We start from the raw sequence: 23,293 nt of genomic DNA on the forward strand, positions 1-23,293 counted from the left end.
CTATTTGATATGCTACGTATGTTACACTCAGCATTCTACATTATTAAGCTAGTGTCATCAGCTAACAGAAGTATTTGAAAGACAGCTGCCATTTTAGAGGGTACACCATATATAGAGAGTGGTTGTCCCAGCACTGACCCTTGAGATACCCACTAGCCAGAGTAATCCGTAGTCCGTTTTATTTTAACATTCATTTCTGATGTCTGTTCACATTATTTACTAATTTTCTGTACTCCCTAGTAATAAATCAAAAAGAAAATATGTTATTCTTGACAATGGAAAATAAAGCGTATGAATCATTATTAATTACATATTTCACTGTAAGAAAACAATGTGTGATAAAAGCGTTAGAATGAGCCGCATGCTACTAATCTTCATTCTTGAAATTCCGCAGAATGGCGACGAAAGAGTAAGACACGTTAAGGACCTGTAACAGAAATTATTAGTATGACTTTACGTTTCCGAAATGCTGATTACCTCAATGATTCAGGAAATCCTACCCTATTCAGCATGCTTGTAACATATCTTTAATTTTATCATAAGTTAAATTTTTTATGAGCAACATCTTTTCGGTCAGCGATGTAATGATTCATTAATATTACCAGCTGAAAAATAATAATACTGCCATTCAAAATTAAGCGGATATTATTGTCCAATATATGTGGTTAAACAAAATATTATTAAACAATGTAAAGTAAAACTTATTCCAAGATATTCGTATTAACATATTTTTAATGTAACGATGCGTAGCCATAAACATTACTATGAGTAGTCGGAAAGATTTAGCGAAATAGGTGTTAGATCGTTTTACTCTATACTGCTCTGCTAAGTTTTCCAGAGCAGATGTTAAAAATACTTACATACTAGCTACATCGCTCTAGTTAGTGAGCTTTAATATCATCACAGAATCCTCGCATGCAACAGTTGTTGAAATTTCGTAAGTAAACCTCGTAATTTAAATACGTATGCTTTTTCAACCGTTCACCCACTATTCTGTCGATTAATAGTGTTGTGTAATTTCGTGCACAAACATAAGCACTCTTTGACAATATGACAGACAAGCTTTTGGTTCAGTCTCGTATTCCAGATTCTTGTTTTGTTGTCAAGAAACCAAAATATGCTCACAAATAAATGAAATCCATCTGTTCTAAGGAACCTGTTTACACACTGTTATTTCGATGCGTAATTTTCTGGTGAGTCACTAAGAGTGTGCGTGTAGGTATATTTCAACTCTTTACTGACACAGTGAAGTCACTACTGCATCGTTAGGAATATGCACATATCATACAACACAGTTGTGTCTTAACAGAAAATTACGCACTGAAAATGCGAACAGTGTATAAATGGGCTATTTAAAAGTAGAGAAGTAAATCTGTGGGCAAACTTCGGTTTTGGAAATTTGTAGTAAGGTCTTATGGGACCAAGCTTCTGAAGTCGTCGGTCCCTAAGCTACCTATCCCGCGCGGCACAAACTTGGCTTTTTTCACTAGATTGAGAGAATCTTTCATACGTGTTTGAAGCATCAGTGAAACTAAAGGTCGTATGCCTAATTCTCAAAGATTATTCACATGTACCTAATTAATCTCATGTTGGACGAAAGTGGAAATGGGATATACATGAAAGCTTGGTAAAAATAAATGGATATTTAAGTCGTGAAATATACTGATTTAATAGTTTTGGTGCCTAAGTTTTATGGAAGGTTCAAGAATAACAGACATCTCTCATAGTGGCAAACGTCTTTCCCAGTGTTGTGCCACTGCTTCTGTCACTTAGTGGTCAAAGACCTGTGAAAGGGTGGACAGAAAATTGTCTTCCCTAGGCTGGCGCAAGACGCCTTTGAAAAACATAGGTGGAAGTCAACAGGCATGCCTTCACATGACGACGAAAGGGGGACTGATGAATAGTTGGACTGCGGTACCTCTAATACTGCCCGTTCAGGCATACAGTATCTCATCACCTGCTGTCAGCTACGAGAGGCACTTCATACCCATCGACGATCTAAAATGGGTCATCTAGTAGCTTCTACTACGCTCCCGTTTCCATAGCTGATGAAATACTAGCTGCGCCTCGATCTGGTGACGGCGGAAGACGGAATGGTGCCTTCCTGCAGGGAGACGATCTGCATTGTGCCCATCTATAGGTCCATGGTTTAGGCCTGAGTCTGCCTAGTTGCCAAGCTGCTGCGCGGCCATGCTCTGTTACCGCGGGCTTACCCAGCAGATCGTTGTCCCTGTCACCTACGCTCTGGTCCTATCTATACGTGCTTAAGTACTTTCCGCTCTGAGTCGCGTCGCTGGACAATGTGACTTCTGTGGTGTCTGTCGTAGCGACGTTCGGCCTGGCTGGGGAGCCGGAGCGGCGCCACGCCGGCAGTCTGTTGACCACTGTAGAAGTCGTCGCTGCTGCCGTACTCTCAAGATGGCGACACTGTGCGCTGGCTGTTACTTGAATCCGCGTGCTTAGCCGAGCGTCGTTATCAGACCGAAACCGGCCAGCGCCTTGGGGGCTCTGATCCCCCGCCTGGCCGCCCTATGACTGATGTGCTGTCCCCACTGTGATAGATGTAGCCTATCGAAAGGAACGAAGGAGACGTTTTATTAGCGGATAATGGTTCAACCTACCGATAGCTACGGGTACACACCTTCCCTAGATTGTCGCACAGATGACAAAACGGTAGATATCGAAATAGACGTTAGAGCGATGCAGAAACAACTAAAATCGCTCAAAAGAGAAAAGGCCGCTCGACTTGATGGGATACCTGTTAGATTTTACACAGAGTATGCGAAGGAACTTGCCCTCCTTCTTGCAGCGGTGTACCGTAGGTCTCTAGAAGAGCGTAGCGTTCCAAAGGATTGGAAAAGGGCACAGGTCATCCCCGTTCTCAAGAAGGGACGTCGAACAGACGTGCAGAACTATAGACCTATATCTCTAACGTCGATCAGATGTAGAATTTTGGAACACGTATTATGTTAGAGTATAATGACTTTTCTGGAGACCAGAAATCTACTCTGTAGGAATCAGCACAGGTTTCGAAAAAGACTATCGTGTGAAACCCAGCTCGCGCTATTCGTCCACGAGACTCAGAGGTCCATAGACACGGGTTCCCAGGTAGATGCCGTGTTTCTTGACTTCCGCAAGGCGTTCGATACAGTTCCCCACAGTCGTTTAATGAACAAAGTAAGAGCATATGGACTATCCGACCAATTGTGTGAATGGAGTGAAGAGTTCCTAGATAACAGAATGCAGCATGTCATTCTCAATGGAGAGAAGTCTTCCGAAGTAACAGCGATTTCAGGTGTGCCGCAGGGGAGTGTCGTAGGACCGTTGATATTCACAATACACATAAATGACCTTGTGGATGACATCAGAAGTTCACTGAGGCTTTTTGCGGATGATGCTGTGGTATATCGAGAGGTTGTAACAATGGAAAATTGTACTGAAATGTCGGAGGATCTGCAGCGAATTGACGCATGGTGCAAGGAATGGCAATTGAATTTCAATGTAGACAAGTGTAATGTGCTGCAAATACATAGAAAGAAAGATCCCTTATCATTTAGCTACAATATAGCAGATCAGCAAATTGAAGCAGTTAATTCCATAAATTATCTGGGAGTACGTATTAGGAGTGATTTAAAATGGAATGATCATATAAAGTTGATCGTCGGTAAAGCAGATGCCAGATTGAGATACATTGGAAGAATCCTAAGGAAATTCAATCCGAAAACAAAGGAAGTAGCTTACAGTACGCTTGTTCGTCCACTGCCTGAATACTGCTCAGCAGTGAGAATACGTACCAGATGGGGTTGATAGAAGAGGTAGAGAAGATCCAACGGAGAGCAGCGCGCTTCGTTACAGGATCATTTAGTAATCGCGAAAGCGTTACGGAGATGATAAACTCCAGTGGAAAACTGTGCAGGAGAGACGCTCAGTAGCTCGGTACGGGCTTTTGTTGAAGTTTCGACAAAATACCTTCACCGAGGAATCAAGCAGTATATTGCTCCCTCCTACGTATATCTCGCGAAGAGACCATGAGGATAAAATCAGAGAGATTAGAGCCCACACACAGGCATACCGACAATCCTTCTTTCCACGAACAATACAAGACTGGAATAGAACGGAGAACCGACAGAGGTACTCAAGGTACCCTCGCCACGCACCGTCAGGTGGCTTTCGGAGTATGGATGTAGATGTAGATATAGATGTACCGTAAGTTTCCAGGATATCAGAAGCGTACCCAGTATGTGAGCCATGCGAGTAGAGGTGTAACTGAGTTTGTTTACGCGGTAGATGGGAAAAGTGTGAGATATCACGATAAGTGACTTCGGGTCCGCTTGAAACTTGTTGATACATTACGTGTTCCGGTTTCCGTCAAATTCATACCGAACTCGTATTTCTGTTTAACGGGACAGGCTGCGAGTTCAGTGTACAATTTTTTTTTCTGGGGGAGATTGGAGGGAGCTGCTGCCCTTCAATGCCCCCAGATGGCTACGTCCTGAAGACCATGTCGCAAGATGCGAGCATTCGTGTTAACCATGAAACACAGAGTGCTATGCAGGTGCAAGGATATCACTGATAAGGTTCACCTTTGACATTGCTATCCTTAGTGACAAAGAAGAAGAATTTCACGATTTGTTAAATGAAATGAACAGTCTAATCAGTACAGAATATGAATTGAGAGTAAAGCGAAGAAAGACGAAAGTTATGAGAAGTAGCCGAAACGAGAACAAAGAGAAACTTAACATCAGGACTGATGGTCACGAACTAGGTGAAGTTAAGGAATTCTACCAAGAAAATAACTGAGGCAGATGTTTAACGCTTCCGAAATTCGTAATCTTTGCGACATAATTGGAAACAGACATTAGTCGTAGTTTTTCAACTCGAATGTGCGATCAAACCTGTGGCCTTTAGAAGGAAAAACTGTGTTGATTTAGTTAACGCACCGAAATCGTGAATAAGGGTTGCTGGAAAGGGATTCGATCCTTGGTGTCCTGTAATAAAATCAAATGATTTGAGAATCTAAAAAGGTGGCAAAATTTGGGGATCAGATGGTTTTTCTACTCTGTGCGTTGAGCTTACAGAGCCTTTTAGAAGGGATTTCGCGTCCGTGAGAAGGCGAACAGTATTTCGTGAAAGGAAGTAAATGATGCTTGTAAGCTTACAGGTCCGAGAACAACAATCGAAACATGTAGCAGAATCATAAAGAACAAGGCCTCTCTACTACTAGCGCTTCTCTCCAGGATCGAAGAGATTTGCTGCCCGTGATCTTGCCGTGGAAGAAATAAATCGTTTTTAAATGTCTTATATTGTTGTTTGTTAGGTCATTTCAAGAAGCTGCTTCTCTGCCTGACTTCTTTTAGAATTTTTCAGTTTAATGAAACTATAACCACACCGTTTGTAGAGTGCTGCAATAAATAGCGCATCTCTATAAATTTAGATAATAAGAAGTTAATGCCTATAACAAAATGAAATAAACCGAAAATATCCGATTTTTAGATTAATGTTGAATATATTGAGGACATCACATAGTGTACGTATGTAAGGGTATTACCACTAAGAGGCCATTTGAAACTAGACTGTCACGTAGCATCAGTTTTTTGGTTGCGTGGTTACAAACCCATTCTCAATTAATAGTATGTAAAATAATGTACAAAAATTGACTTTCAGCATATTGAAGGAAATTTTGGTAAATTAATTTATAACGGCGCTACAATGCTATTAATTTGTGTAAAACACAATAGAACATTTGTGCCCTCAAAGCATAAAATGTAGTTCACGTTACTAACAGCTACATAATCTGCTAAGAAATGGCTACAGTTCGTTATGGGGATAAAACAGGTTTCTTTTTCGAGACGGCAGTCAAACTGTCAAGAAGAACTAATGATTATAACCCATATAGTCTAAGTAAAGTACATAAATGCATAGGATACTGTATACAAAACTGTATTGCGACCAGTTCTCTAATATTATGTCATTCCTTGGAGTCCTAGCCAAACACTCATGGCGGAGGAGTACGAACGAATATAGAGGCGCACAACTAGTATCGTAGCAGTTGGGTGTAGCCCATCCGAAAGTGTGACAGAGATGCTTGGGGTAAACACAGTTCTCGGTGAATCCTGTTGGGAAAATTTAGAGTTCCTGTATTCGATGACTTAATTCGAAGGAGATTGGGCGACCATCACGCTGCCGCCATCTTATATCATACAAAGGAATTGTGAGAATGAGATAAGGGAGAATAGGACAGCGGCACGCAGACACTCAATTCCCTTTCCTCAGTACACCATCCAGCACTGCACACAGTGATTTAGCACAGTATGTATTGTTACAGCATTGACGCGCATATTAGTGGCCCACTGAGAGACTTTAAAATATTAGTTCTCAAACAGTGTTAAGTTTTCCTGTTATTGGTAACACGGATACCAGCTGTTTGATCTAATTTGGAATGCAAGAAATGGTGATGTCGCCGGGCCCAATACGTCCCCCAACCTCTCTCGTTTCTCTTCTACCTATCTACCCACGTAGTATTAAACTGAGGCACCCAATCAGAACGTAGCTTTGAAAATACGCAAGTTTCTGACACTAAGTTGACGAATTGAATAGGCGTCAAAGTCAAAAATATTCGCGTAAAATAGTATCAAATTCTATGATATTGACTTCCGAATTGGAATCACATGAACACTAACACACACACACACACACACACACACACACACACACACACAAACACATACACCCACAGACACATCTATGTTGGCGCTATACTACTAACATTAGCCTATCGACAAGTCTCAACTTGATGACTAACTGCTCTTAATTGTTGTTTCAACTCGCTTAATCAATATCATGATTCGTCTTACTAGTGTTATTGCTTGTGCAGCGATGCTCATTCCAGTAGCCAGATATGTTGAATACAGTATAAGATCCGGTAACTGACAGACAACACACATACGTATTGCCGCTTCTGGAGACAGAGTATTATGTACAATCCAGTAGCTGACTCCTGCTATTTGATTTGATGCTTACAATTGTATTTCTGATAGCATATTTGTGTGGAACTCTAAATTATTACAGCCTAGTTTGCTTAACATATTATTTTGCTTCAGGTTTCCAACTATAATTTCACACAAAAAAAATGAATAAAATTCTCAAGTTTGGGGAAAATCAAATGCTTCAGGCTTTCATGGCTGTAAACAAATTGGATGCCTATAGTAAGTGCTGGTGAACTGTACAAAGTTATCAGATCAGTTCATATCTAAAAAAAGGGGAAAATGTCCACTTCAGATTGAGCGCTTCTGCATAGTGGGTGAAGAACGTGAATCTCGATTATTTAAGCAGATCTTGGAGAGTTAAGAGAATGGATTTGCTACTCATAGAAGTTATTTAACAGAAGACGTTGACAAACTAGTTGCTGATCTGAAAATGTATGCACCAGCCAAACGTGGAGAAAATGGGAAGAAGTGTATAGGATTACTTTTGCAATGAGATCCAGACATTACAAGAAAAATTCCAGATACAACCACTACATCAAGATGCAGATATACTGAAGGAAGTCTAAGCAAGTAGCATGTATTACACGTAGTGACAGAGAGGACTAACGACAATAAGAAAATGCAGAGCAAGATAAAGAAGACAATGTATTTGTGAAGGCAGAAGAGGGTGATATAGGAGGAAGAGAAGAAGAAGAGAATGATTGCGTTGAGGCACATGATGACGATGATGATGATGTTGATTATCATGATAATTATGATTATGAAGAAGAAGATAATTGTCATGATTGAAACGCGCTCTCCAACGAATTTCTAGAAGATTATATGCACTGGAATAATCTAAATGAGTTGATAGACTGTGTAGATTCCTTGCTAGCTTCAAAAACAGTAAGCAATAATTCTCATGATGATGAAAATGTAACTATTGAAGAGGAACTTCATAAGGCATCGCTTATTGCCGGAAGTTTATAATGGCTGCTGAAAATAAAGATGGTATTTTGCATATTAGAACGTTATGTCTTACTTAGAGTAATGGCGTACTTCGATTAATAATGATCTACTTACTCCACAGAGCTGGATCTTTGTTAAGTTGCCAACTGAACCAAGACTGAGTAAGACGAGAATACTGGGGGCGAAACATATTTCAGGAACTCCACTTTCGCCAAGGTTTTTATTATTTGAAATATCAACAAAAAGCATTTGCTAACTATAGGCTTTCTAATCATATTGCTAGGCCAAATACGTTCCAAGCGAGGAAATAAGTTTGGATGAATGGTGAGCTAGCTGGAACTACTATTTATGAATGTAAGACGTCAATGCATAATGTTGAACAGTCTCATGAAGAAGTTGACTTTCAGGTGTAAGTTAGATCACCAGTAGTCTTTGTTACTTTTGCCACCATTTTTGTGTATTTCGCTGAATTTATTGTGTACTGTGAAGGTCAAATAATTCTCGTCGACTAATATATTTCAGCAATGCAATGAGTGAGTTGTGTGTAATTCAATAAGTGATACGGAAAATTAGATGTTAAAACATGATTTGAGGGTGCATTGTATCTGCATAGTGTGATAGAAACTGTGGATACTAAACCTGTGGCCCTTGGCTTAAACAGTATATTTTTGTGTAGCTGACGTATTTTTGCAGAAATATTTTAGTTGGAAACAACATTGTAATATTCCACAAGCATCATATGTCGCTATGGTTGTGAAAACTAATTAATCCGAGGAAGTGTTTTGGTTTACACCGGACTTCGAAGAATGATCATTTGCAAGGGCTGCAATCTCTTGGTGATAACATTTAACAAGACCTTAACGCAAAAGTTGATTTTATTTTGCTTTTTTAAGTGTTGTGGAATAGTATTTAAGTAAAAGTCATCACTGACAACTACATATTTACAGTTAATTAATTACATTTCATAAGTGCATGTTGGTTTTTAACCATTCATAGAGTATGTTTTATACTCTTCCTCAAATTCGATAGAACTTGTACTGGAAGATACTGTTGTCATTACAATGTTTGACTAACCCTGAAAGTGAGTAACCGTGAGAGGCACCCCCATGCATTCCTCACACAGTGGCATCAAGCAGTCGGGCCTGCAAGATGAGTGGTCTGCCAAGCAAGTGGATTTAGTCTTATTTCTCGAGTAACATCAATGACTCATTATGAGCTTTAGTACCCACAATTAAGCTACCAATTATTCTCCTATTTGCATATTACGCAACAGAAACGGATAACGCACATCTGACTAATGGTAATTTACACAACTCTGATTGTTCACTACGCTCTGGCAATACCACATTTTCTTTATTACCCAACGGCTTTGATCAACACGTGGCCATCGCACTGAATATGAATGACGCACACATTATAAATTCTGGTTATCATGACTACACACTATTCCAATAACAAGGTCACCAGGCTTTTTCTTTTCGCTATCTTTTTTATTCCGATAAATTCTATTATGATTCAAAGATATACTAAACACACCATTACATTTTATACAACAATCACACATGAGAAACTCCGCCCAGTGGGCGTGGCTTTACATTGGTGATTCTCTATCTTATTTTCTCGTAATTGTCTAACGCTACAGTGCAGTTTCTGGATAGGATGGTGGATCTTTTGCTATATCTCACACCCACACCCACACCCGACTCTCACACCCATCATCACGACAATTTACTCCAGACCGAGCGGTACGAAAAGGAACATACATAACCCACTGCCTCCGAACCTATTTTTCTACTCTCCCATGCAAACCACACATACTTAAATTACATGAAATACATCACACTGCCAACATAGAACACATCACATCACAAAGAATAGTCACAACGTTAGAATCACTTTACTTTCAGCTTTCCCACTTCAATAAGTATTCATCCCAGTTTCACACGACTCTGTCCCACTTTGTAGCTTTTCTTTCCTACTACGAACTCTGGAGGATATGTGCACGTCTTCCTGTGCAATGCTAGCCAAGTGGCGTTGCTGGATAGACGGCTGACTCACCTTGCTTCTCTCTCAGAGTATTAGAGTTTGAATCTAGCGTCACACGGAAACATAACACGCAAAGTAATATTAAGATCATATTCGTCACACACGCGATTCCGCAACTGATACCTTGGATGAGTACTTCTCTTTATCCTTTGTCTCAAACACAGATTGAGACTCACACAGTACTCACCGCGTGGAAGTGCTCGTCTCTAATTTCAAGTCCTGCACATGCAGTTTCTTAAATATTTCCCACTTATTATACATACGCGATTAATTGAGCTTAACTTTAGCACTAGGAAGTATTTCAACTTAGTACTAGCACTCGCAAGTATTTCAACTTATTGCTATGGGTGGTTTCATTGTGACCATTGATCTCTTCCGAAGATTACTACGATCCCCTTAATATTACCTGACTGTCATTTAATTTCCCCCCCCCCCCAAATGTTCCAGAAATAAAGAAATAGTTATTCCTAACCACTCTTAAGTATTTCACAGGCATACCATTCTCTTCACTCTGTTGTCTTTATGAAGCACACCTAAGACAGGTCTTACCAACACAAGATCCAGCGGCAGAGTGCTGAAATGTGGCCGTTGTTCAGGTCATCTCGCACCTCCGCCGAGGTGGGGGAGCACCATGCTACTGTATTGGTCAGCCACATTTCAGGCGCTCAAAGCTCAGGTAAATTTCATCTCTTTGGTTCCACCAAAGGTGACCAAAGGACCGTCTCAAAGATGATCATATATTGCACGTTCATTATCTGCGGTTAGCAGACGACCATACATTCATTCATTTCACAGAACTCACCAAACTGGATGTAGGAATTTATTTTGTGGGAGTGCACAAGTGATCAATTAAATAAATAAAAATTGTCCTTCTTTCCGGCTTCTGTGTATTAAGTGAAATTGAGTTATTATTACAAAAAAAATGTTGTTCTGACAAGAATAACGAAGAATGTTGTACCTATTTTCAATATCTGGCGGTACTGTACCCTTTCCACTGAAAGCATAGAATCCTCGTTTCGTACCCATACGAACGTGTATTACTGTTATCCTGGAATGTTCGGCATTACCAGTGGAAAATGGCAAACTTTTTGTATTACAAATAACATTTCATATCCTGTCATCAAATTGCAGTTATATTTGGCTGATTTTGAAAGCATATGATTGCTTGTTTCTTACATATACGACCGTGTATTACTGCTATTCATATTCTATTCCATCGAAGTGTGAGTTAGTTTCCATTATATGGCAGTCGACAAGATGCAGTAAACACCCTAGTATGAGAGCATTATATTGATTAGCTGGCTTTGATATAGATTGTAGAGACGAGAGATTGACATGTGAATAACTTTCTTTACTCTTGTAAAAGTTGTCGACAAGTGCAGATTAGGCTGTATGCTAGATCAGCAGTAGCACATACGTCTGTTTCGCAATACGGCAGCAAGCCGAGAGTCAAATTAATAGGGTGTCACTCAGACAAGACTTGTCGAAAGAAGCAAAATGCTAAGACAGCGAGTTCAGACTTGTGAATGCCTACCTGACGGCCTTGTGACACTTGACAAATATTATGGAAAGGTTTACATGTGGAAAATAATTAATTTAAGGCTTCGCAGCACCTTACGCCCTCTATGGTACAGAAATAAATTGTTTATGCATGCAAGCTCTGCGTAATTTTTAGATGAATACTTTTGGATATGGCACAAGACTTCAGAGCATTTCAGTACTTTTGAATATGCTGTGAAATACTTAATATACTCACATAAAAGTTTAAAACATGGACAGCCACACCATTTAAAATCCTGATAAAATGTATTTGAATAAAACTGCAAACAGCTGTTACTTGATGAAACTTCCTGGCAGATGAAAACTGTGTGCGGGACCTTTGCCTTTCGTGGGCAAGTGCTCTACCGACTGAGCTACCCAACCACGACTCACGTCCCGTCCTCACAGCTTTAATTCCGCCAGTACCTCGCCTCCTACTTGATGATCTATTCACCGACCGGTTTAGCTGCGTTAAAGTACTATCTTCATGAGAGTTTCAATGTCAAGTAGATTAGTACACAGAGACACCCCTAACATTCGTCGTCTCAGAATGCAACCCCAAGAAGAGTGCAAGTAGTCAACAAAAACTAATCAGCAGAGCATTGTGCCGAATAGTGCTGGGGATCTGCATGATTACTTTGCAATTTACATTTAAGTGCCTGGCACAGGGATGGGGAACAAAACAACCTTCTGTTTACTGAAGATGATTCTTCACCACAGTGAAATCAGTCCTGCAAGTAAATACTCAATTGACGGGTATTTGCGCCTTGACTCAAGTTCAGTTTATCTCTTTGAACACAAAAATGGCTCTGAGCACTATGGGACTCAACTGCTGTGGTCATCAGTCCCCTAGAACTTAGAACTACTTAAACCTAACTAACCTAAGGACATCACACACATCCATGCCCGAGGCAGGATTCGAACCTGCAACCGTAGCAGTCGCACGGTTCCGGACTGCGCGCCTAGAACCACGAGACCACCGCGGCCGGCTCTCTTTGAACACGGCAAGTTACACTCTATACGTATTGTTTTGGATAAATTATCTTGGAGATGACACGAAAACGAAAAACCATTAAGATACTTTTGTGTGCCCTTCAAAGTACTTTGAAATACTCCTAAGTACAATTTTTACATAACTGTTTGTAAAAATATTTTGTGTTTGTGTGTGTGTATGTGTGTGTGTGTGTAGGCGTTGTGGGTGCATTTTAGACGTAAATATCTTTGAACACGGCGCTATTTTGTGACTGTTCAACTGAATGGTACGTAAATAACGCAGTACTCAGAGTTTTGTTCCTCAACCTTGCACAATTCCACAGCTATATTCTAACTGGATGCGTTTTTAAACTAGATTGTGAAGGGAGGGGTTGGAACAAGTTGAGGAGAGGAGAAGAGGTGTAGGTGAGGGCGTGGGTATTGCGACTCCACCTTTCTTTGCATTCCATAGTGTAGCAAGCGGTTGATTTTAACGCTAGTGTTATTGTATGTATTTTACAAAAATATTTAGAGTACCTCCAAAACAACTGCTATAATCTCATAGTTTGTGGTGTGGCATTCAGTGGTATCTATTAATTACTTTTTGTTTGTGAAGAAAGAAATAAGTTATAGTTTGAAATCCGCCAAATATCATGTGATCTGACGCTGATTAGGATATGGACGTTCAGAAATGTGAACGAATGGTTATTGTTTGTATGAATTCTCTCGGGCGCATTCTGTACAATGCTGTGGCTACTGCACTTTGCTAGAAGGGAGAATTGCAAGACTTTGTTGGAGCCATACAGCTGATTCGTGCCACCTCGTAGTGAGACTGTGGAATTATGGTCCACCGAATATGCAAAAAATTTATAAACTCACCGCGACAAAAGACTCCCTGGAGAGGGGGAAGAACCCACCAGCGGTGATGCACAAAGGTTTCTGTGCACGTTGCATGAGCAGCACGAGCGACCGTTTGATAGACACGGGACTATCCTGCAGTGACGTCGCTGCGTCGTAGGCCGCTAGAGCCACGTTCTCGCTCTGAAAAAACCATCCGAACCCTCAGAATTGTCTTTCTGCCTAAGGATAACGATTTCATTCAAAACAGTTTCACACATGAGAATATAAACGACAGTGTTATCTGAAGAAACTATGTGGTAGTAAGTTTAATGTGTCCATCTATATACAAAAGGACTAGAAAATATGAAACGATCTGCTTCATATTGTCAGAATCACTTTTGTAAATACAATTTCGAAGAAAAGTTAAAACATCTGGGAAGACGACATCGACTGTAATGCGAATCCGGCACATGGCACCTAGAGGATAGTAGATGTACTGATAACGGTTTCATCGTCGTCCGCCAACAGATAGCTTAGCGGCATATCTATCAGAGCGCCATCTGCGTGTAGCTTTTAATAGGGAATGCTCTGTGGCAGAAGGCTCAGTGCGATGCAAACGTGTGAAGCAAGCAGGCGACCATGCCACAGAGATGCATTCGTGCTTCCCACAGCTAAGTTGCGAGTTTGAAAGGGGTGAAATTATTGCTTTCGGAGCGGTGACATGGTCCTTCCGGAGAAATGCCACACACGTCACGTGAACTTTGTCACATCCATAGGCGAGGTTCTGGACGTCCAGGCACCACTAGCGCCCACCAGGATCGTCGTATTGTAAGGGCAGCAGCGGCTGATCGTACAGAAATCACAGCCAAGGTATGAAGACTCGTGAGCCCAGACATGTCAACACGAACTTATGCGAACTAGTTATCAGCAGTGGTACTACGGGCACGTACATTTCTAGCCCATTTTCCACTCACACCACAGCATCGACATTAACGAATAAACTGATGCTGTTAGAGACTTCCTTGGAAAATGGAATGGAGCGCCTTGGGCGTTTGCGCATACGAGTAGTCCTGGTCAGCGCTGTCTCGTAGAGCGTATTCGTGCAAGCTATCTCGTTCACCTTGGTGTTTCTGGAGGGGACATTAACCAGCCTTCGGTGTTTGCAGGATTCTGAAATTCAAAGTGATCTGCAATACACACTGCAATTTCCCTAGGCAGCACAATCTCCGGACTAGTGTCCTGCCGAGCACATATGGACGAGACGTGACTCGTGCGTCTCATCAACCAACTCTTACCGAACTACGTGAAGAGATCAAGCGGGAATGACAGTATTCGCCATCTGTACGATCGACTGGATACCAGAATCAGTGCCTGCATTGACACCTCTGGAGCCTACACAACAAACAAATATGGATGTTTCAGCATGAGTGGATAACAGGTCCCTCAGAACGTTATTGATCCGTAAAATTAATCATTTCATGTACTCCATATGCACTGTTCGAACAATAATTCTTAATTGAACTAGACACTTCTAAAAGGATATACTAACTGCTGCCCAGCAGTGTATAACATTTCACAAACCGCTATACTCAGTAGTATAAGGGTACTGCTCATAGTCACACGACTGAGTCATCTATCCATGGATACATTGGAAACAATTCTCTACAAGTTATGCCTCTCAGGCTTGTTGGTCTAATGGGCTATGTCTCCAGTCCCATTTGAGGCATGGATTTTGCGAGATCTCTTTTCAGTCCGCACTATTGCTACCAAAAGAAATATTCACTCTCATTTGACATGTAATGCCTTGATTCATCTAGAGTTTTTTGCTATATTAAGGCTTGGACTGCATCTTTGTGTGTATCTCAGGCTTGTATCGTTCAGCTTAGTCGCCTGAATATGTGTCAACGCATCAATCGACTAATCTGGAAATGCAGAGAAGAGATGGTGGCAGTCTGACATCTTAATTATGCACTGAGGTATGTTCAAATATCCAAGCAGTTGAACTGTAGCATTTGAACTTCATAAACTACGGCTCTGAAGTTCAGCTACGTTACAAAACTGCAAGGTGCCAAGGAAGAAGCAACAACAAAAATGTAGACACCGCAATGAAATAATTTGCATATTCGTTGAGTGGCATATTTTGACAAAGAAATACAATATTAATTCATGTGGTCAAAAGTTATTCACTGAATTATTCATAGTAATTAAAAGTGTATGTGCATTAGGTACACCTAAATTTTGTATGCATACCACATCATTAAAGCATTTCCATTAGTGACAATAACAATAACGATCAATTGCTAACTGAAGTAAAATTTATGTTAGTTATTATTACTTGCATGTAAATAAATAGTAAATTTCACAAATGCATCTCCTGAAAGGAAATATTATTTTCACTATCCAATATTAAACTCAACTTAGATTACACAAAGAGTAAACATAATAGTTGAAGATATTATTCATATGTAGCCAGTGAAAACACCGTTTTGACAGTTAATACCTTATTGCCTTATGTGCAAGAAAAATACATTGTATTTTAATAGATCTTTCCAAACAATTCACTGTTGTGCTCTGCACTGTCTACGAATCTATGTACACACTAAAAAGCGTACTTCAGTCAATGCTCACTTACGTAACGTAGTGGCGTTATTGGATTTGACAGACTAAAGCTTATTAATAGCTAATAACAATATCTTGAGCAATGTTGCATGAAAGCCAGATAGATCATGCTGAACCTTCTACTAGAGGGGTTTATGATCAATCTCTCTGTTCACTCCTATCATGCTTTAATATAGCCACTAGACACGAAATTTTTATGGGCTGCTAATAATGATTAGAATACTGAATAAATATAGGAAGAATTGACTGAAATGAACTTTATAGAGGAAAGGAATGATAGATCTGATGCTGCTTGCTACCGTTTCATTTCCTGTGCCAGCCTCTTCATCTGAGAGTAACACTTTGAACCTACTTCGTCAGTTATCTGCTGGATCTGTTCTTATGTGTGTTTCCTTTCACAGTTTTTACTCTCTACAGCTGCCTCTAAGTTTGTCGAAGTTATTCTGCGTTGTCTTAACAGAATTATATCCTACTATCCTGCCCCTTCTCCTTGTTAGTGTTTTCCACATATTCGTTTGCCCACAGATTCTCCGGATTACCTCCTCATTCCTCAGCTTGTCAGTCTACGTAATTTTGAAGATTTTTCTGTAGAAGCACATCTCACAAGCTTCGATTTTCTTCTTTTCCGGTTTTTCCACAGGTCATCTTCACTACCATACGATGCTACCATACGATGCTGTGCTACAAACGACAGTCCCAGATATTTCTTCCTCACGTTACGGCCTATGTTTCATAGTAGTAACTTCTCTTGGCCAGATATGCCCTTTTTGTCAGTGCTTGTCTGTTTTTTACGTCCTCCTTGCTCTATATGTCATAGCTTATTTTGCTGCCTACTTAGGAGAATTTCTTAACTTCAGGTAATTCGTGATCACCAAACCTGAGGTTAAGCTTCTCGCTGTTCTCATTTCTGCTACTTCTCATTTCTTTCGTTTTTCTTCGATTTACTCTCAGTCCATATTCCGTACTCATTAGAGTGTTGATTTCATTCAGCAGCTCCTGCGATTCTCCTTCACATTCACTGAGCATGCAAATATCATCAGTGATCCCATATCTTGTCACCTTGAATTTTAATTCCATTCTTGAACCTTCAATTTATTTGCGTCACTGCTTCTCGGATGTCTTTGTAGGTGCGAAAGACTACATCTTCGTCGTACACACTCATTATACAGAGCACTTAGTTCTATGTCTGCGATCCTTATTGTTCCCTCTTGACTCTTGTACATATTGTTTATTGCCCATATGTTCACTTCAAATCCTACTTAACACAGAATTTCAAACACGTTGCGCCATTTGACACTGTTGTACCCGTTTTCCAGGTCGTGAAAATTTGTGAACGATGCCGAATTATCCGATAATTCTTCCTCCCCACACCCATAGGGGCTTTTCAATATACTATTTGCTCCTATCTTCTCTCTCCTTTGCGTTCAGCAGTGGAAATTTCAAAGGATTCTTAATTTTACCACCCTTATTTTTAATTCCACCGAAGGTTATTTTGACTTTCATGTTTTCTGAGTCAGTCCTTTCGACAAATTTCTTTTTTTTTTTTCATGAGATTTGTCATACAGTCGTTTCGCCATAGCTTTCCAGCAATGTTTTTATTTCATTCCTAAGTGACTTATATGTCTGTATTCCGGCCTTTCCCTGAGCATTTTGTACTTCCGTCTTTCATCGATCAACTGAAGTATTTCTTCTGTTACCCATGGTTTCTTCGCTGTTACCTTCTTTGTATTTATGTTCGTCTTTCCAACTTCTGTGTTCGCCCTTTTTCGATTTGTCCATTACTCTTCAACTGAACTGCCTACCGAGCTATTCGTTATCGTAGTACTTATAACCTTAGAAGTTCCCGCGTTCCTCTTCATATCTTAGTACTGTATCCCAGCTCTCTAAGCACCAATTTTTCTTGACTAATCTCATGAACTTCAACGTACTCTTCATCGCTGCTGTATTGTGATCTCAGTCTATATCTGTTTCTTGATACGCCTTACAATCCAGTACCTGATTTCGATATCTCTGACTGACTATGATGTTATCTGACTGAAATCTTCCTGTATCCTTAGGTCTTTTCCAAGCATACGACCGCCTCTTGTGATTCTTAACAGAGTAATCGGTATTCCTAGCTGAAATTTACAGCGGACTCAGCTAGTCTTTCTTCTCTCTCATCCGTACTACCAAGTCCTTATTCTCTCGTAACTATTTCTTCGGCTTTCCTCCACCTACAACCGCATTCCCGGCGCCTATGACTGATAGATCTTCATCTCTGTTTGTACTGAATATCCCATTCAGTGTCCTCATACACTTTCTCTATGTTGCAATGTTGGCATGTATACTTGAACTGTTGTTATCCGTGTTGGTTTATTGTCGATTCTGATATGCATAACCCTATCACTGCACTGTGCACAGATACTCACTCTCTGACCCACCTTCCAATTCATAACTAATCCTACTTCTGTTATACCGTTTTCTGCTTCTGCTGACATTGCCCTATACGAATCTGACAAGAAATCCTTCTCTTCTCGCCTTTTCACTTCACTGGCCCGCGCTATGAGTGAGTCTTAGTATTTCCCTTTTCATATTTTCTAGTGTCTCTCCTAACATTTCCCTTTCCAGATTTTCTAGCGTCTCCTCCACCCTCAAACTTCTAACATTCCCCGTCCAACAACACTGTCCTCTCGAACGGGGACTAGTCTGGGCCATGGGTGCGATGTCAGCCAACAATATAGCAAATATGAACAAAATACATATAGTTTGTTACATATTGGGAAAAGTATTCATAAGAAATAAAGCCCGACTATGAAACTGTGTGCACTAATGATACAAATGACACATGCAACAACACAATGTTTACGGTGAATATGATCTACGAAACTAACTGACTTGAGTCTATTGGATGAATATCACATTAACTAGTAAATCATGTGATTTCAATTTCTTCAGACATTGTCTTATGGCCTCATTAGTTACACACAAAATAATACTGATTAAAAAAAAGGTCTCTGCTATTTCTTGATGTTAGAAGGATCAATATGATTATTTTTGCATACTTTTCCGATGTGACCGTAACAAAGTGATTTACATTTGTTATAACCCAATTTCAGGTTTCATTACAGACTATGGTCGGATATCTGAAGTTAATTTCTCTGAAACAAGTTTATATTTGTGAAAACCAATACAGCTCTCCTACTACAAGTCCAACAGCTCGATAAAATTATAATTAGTGCAGTTTCATGCACCCCATGGTGTGTATGTCACTATGAACGGAAATGTGCTACGAAACAGTGATACATGATGAATGAAGTCGGTGCGCTTTCATATTTTTAAAAGCAACTCACTTCAGTAATGAGCTCATCTCCAAACCAGCAGTAAATGAAGAGTTCCGCAAGGATGGTGAACAAGTGAGTACCAAACTTCCCAATTTGTTGCAGACCATCAGCACTCTGTTTTTAATTATAAGAAAATTAAAGAATGCATTACATAAAAGAGACATTTAATCAGTTAGCACTGCAGTACATAAGTACAACAGTGAGCAGCGTCTGTAGACAAGATTGAAACTTCTCATCAGTTTTACATTTCGTATTATTAAATTTGCCTCTCTGACAGATCTAACAAGTGTCCATCATGAAAACATGTCTAAAATTATTTTAAACCGACTATGCTAACTGAAAGCACTCTGTAAGTAACATTGCAGTACAGGAAAGTTACATTAAAGTAATAGTAACAAAGAGAATGATGAAATAAATGATAATATCTACAACAATGGCTAACCGAAAATATCGAATATTACAGTTCTCTATAAACACAGCTTTAAAATTATGTAACATTAAAAGGAACTGGTAACACTGATAACAGAAGTATAATAAATATTAGCAAAATACGACACAGAGCTCCATGGCAAACCGGAAGAGAAGAGTAAAAAAAAACCTAAAATTCAGCATGTTAAGTAAAATTAGGGTGACGATGCGAGCCGGCCGAAGTGGCCGTGCGGTTAAAGGCGCTGCAGTCTGGAACCGCAAGACCGCTACGGTCGCGGGTTCGAATCCTGCCTCAGGCATGGATGTTTGTGATGTCCTTAGGTTAGTTAGGTTTAACTAGTTCTAAGTTCTAGGGGACTAATGACCTCAGCAGTTGAGTCCCATAATGCTCAGAGCTATATTTGACGATGCGACAAAAAAAGATTGTACTGGATATACAAATGGGAATTGGGAGTGAATGATGAGAAAGAGATGAGGAGGTGCTGCAAAGGACGAACAATACTTAATTTATTGAAAGGGTGGCAAAGTGTAGCTAGAAATGGTTTTATTTTGTACAGGACCACATTGTCAATTTGTATCACATAAAAATTACTGAATAACCTGTTTCAAGTGCAAGTGAGATTGAGGTGTCTATTTCTCTTCATGTAACATAGGTACTATTTATACAGTATTATTGACCTCTTCTACACTTCATATGTTGCTCAGTAACGCAGTTGAAGTGTCAGTATGCTCTGTGGAACAGTTCTAGTTGTATGGCATTTCCAAGCAACCAGTAGAAAAATCAAGGCTAGACCAGAAAAATGAATTACAGTAATGTTTCCAAATCAGTAGAAACATCAATGATACTTCACAAGGCCTATACCTTCATTTTCAAGTTTTTCACTGACCACTCAACAGAAACCATTTTCAAGTTTAGAGCATAATGTGCCAGCTCAGGTAAGAAGAGAAAGTGTGAAGAGGACCAAGGCCTTTTTCCAGGGTAGTTGGCATGGAAGGTTAATGCCAAGACTGTTCTACTAATATTTGAAAGGTGTTATCAGATAACTACATGTTTCAAGTTATGTGATTAGCTCAGAGAGGTCATTGGTGATTTAGGCATTTTTGGGAAAGATCTCGGTAAGGGTCACACGTTCGTAAAAACATTAAAGTGTTCAAGCACATGTTTGGACCAGGAACTCAATTACAGAACTTAAAAAGACATGACGCACATCACAGAGTGTGCTACATGTGACGTTCGTGTCACTCTTTGAGTAACATATTTAGTCTTGGTATAATTGTTGATCAGAACATATTATTGCATAAATTTTAGCGTTTTTCAAGATAATAAGTAGTTAAACATCGGTGTGGATGTTGCTTTATTCCTTATTTGGTTGCAGGTTATACAACATGGTTTGCACTTAAATGGTTCTGGTAAGAGACTTCTTGAACGACTAATAACCCGAAATATCCAAGATCACTAAAGCAGATTATATGAAAACAACAGCACTCATACTCTGCCCATTGGAGCTAACCACTGAATTCATCTACGTCAATGTAATGATGGTTTCAAAATACACTCCTTAACTCCTTTCTCCTCACTATGACCACTTAGTCAACCCTCTCACGCTAACCCCTCACAATTTCTTCTTCGCCAACCACCCGCCATTCTTCTGACTCTCTCCATTCCATCTCCCCTGTCTGTGTGTACCCAGCTGTTTTATTTCTACAGTTTAGGAGCACAGTTACTGGTCTGTTGTAAACAGGTAGGAGCTGCATGCCCTAAATTTATTACTTATTTAAACATTACACTGAAGAAGACAGAAGCATGAGTGCTGGAACAGGCATGTCTAAATGTAGTGTCCAACTGTCACATGACTTTCAAGTGATAATACATAGTCCTCTATTAACATCACTTCACTGACAGAGCTGTATTTCACCTGAAATGTTTTTTGACCACATAATTCTTACAGTTCCTTTAAGTAAGTCATTCTTTAAGCTGTTGTGTTATCCTTTGGGATTTAAGGCACCGGTTTTTCTGTGTAAATAAGAACAAGGATCCAGGATAATAAAATGATTTCCTTAGACATTATTCATTTCAAAAATGATGCTGAAGGTGCTTTATGCACAGCATGTATTAGAATGTAATCACGCAATACAATTACAAACATTGTGGAAAGACACAGCTTTCCAGTTTGCGTTAGCAAACACATTCTCTGGAAACATATAGATCTCTCTGTTAACCACATGTGGACTGAGATATGTCTAAAACCTAATCTCGTATTGTTGACACCACCAGCAGGGATAAAAATGCAGTGAGCGAGTGAGTGAGTGTGTGTGTGTGTGTGTGTGTGTGTGTGTGTGTGTGTATTAAATAACAATATACACTGTTGTGCAGAACTGAAGAACAAAAGTAAATATTGGATGATGTGTCACTGCCAAATTACATATCTTAGTGAAACTTACAAAACCGTGGTACTACTCAATTCTTTAGAAAATAAAAAATTTCAATCCTGCCACAGTTATTTAAAGGAAATAGGAAGCCTGGGATCACTAGTGATGGACAGGCTTGTGATTGTTTTACAATTTTAATTTGACCTAAAACTGACTTTATTATAAACTTCAGTTCGGACATTTGCCCACTTACTGATGCAATATACAAATCTTCACTTTCATTGAATTACACAAACACGAACAAGAATCATATTTTATGTCCGTAACGCAAAATCATAGATAGTAGGCACGGTGAAATAATCAGCCATATACAATCGTTCTTGTTTAAACATATCTCAAAAGACTAGTAACACTATATACTTCCAACCCAAAGGTACACAGCCACCTAACACAACACATTCATTAAAAAACAACGATCATAAAGATTAATAAAATTTAACTGCCCACATAAAAGTCCACAGTGAAACATGCTTATACTAAAAATACAAAGTGTGCAAACCAAGGTCACAAAACAGGCTCACAAGAAAAGTAACAAGTTGCACATTCATTAAATATACACACATAATTAACGTAAGTGTTAAATATGAATGGCTAGTAATAACTGAACCAGTAAAATGACTTACAGAAACGCTAATATTAACAAAGCGGCCTCACTTAAGTAACGGACGTGATGACTCAGAATGATTCCCAAATTGCACTTAACTTCAGAGAACAGCGTTAAGGCCCACGGCATTTTTTGGGACCAACAACGCTACGGCCGGCAGGGAATACGAGTGTTCAATCCCCACGACTTGTGCACAGGCTTACTGGCAGGCGGTATACAGGGTGTTCCATTGATCGCGACCAGGCCAAATATTTCACGAAATAAGCGTCAAACGAAAAAACTGCAAAGAAAGAAACTCGTCTATCTTGAAGGGGGAAACCAGATGGCACTATGGTTAGCCCGTTATATGGTGCTGCCATACGTCAAACGGATATCAACTGCGTTTCTTTAAAATAGGAACCCCAATTTTTATTACATATTCGTGTAGTACGTAAAGAAATATGAATGTTTTAGTTGCACCACTTTTTTCGCTTCGTGATAGATGGCGCTGTAATAGTTACAAACGTATAAGTACGTGGTATCACGTAACATTCCGCCAGTGCGGACTGTATTTGCTTCCT

General features: G+C 39.7%; 1 protein-coding gene across 1 annotated transcript in view; it reads right to left on the reverse strand.

Moving 5' to 3' along the window:
* Positions 1-315: 315 nt before the first annotated feature.
* Positions 316-23,293, reverse strand: part of LOC126195352 (odorant receptor Or2-like) — a 72,108-nt gene continuing 49,130 nt past the window's right edge. The window contains exons 5-7 of the mRNA XM_049933929.1: positions 19,280-19,384; positions 13,371-13,532; positions 316-427 (exon numbers count right to left, since the gene is read on the reverse strand). Coding sequence (XP_049789886.1) covers positions 368-427; positions 13,371-13,532; positions 19,280-19,384 — 327 coding nt within the window. The 3' untranslated portion in view covers positions 316-367. The remainder of the gene's footprint in view (positions 428-13,370; positions 13,533-19,279; positions 19,385-23,293) is intronic.

Source organism: Schistocerca nitens, chromosome 7, assembly GCF_023898315.1.
Source record: "Schistocerca nitens isolate TAMUIC-IGC-003100 chromosome 7, iqSchNite1.1, whole genome shotgun sequence".
Taxonomy (NCBI): Eukaryota; Metazoa; Arthropoda; class Insecta; order Orthoptera; family Acrididae; genus Schistocerca; species Schistocerca nitens.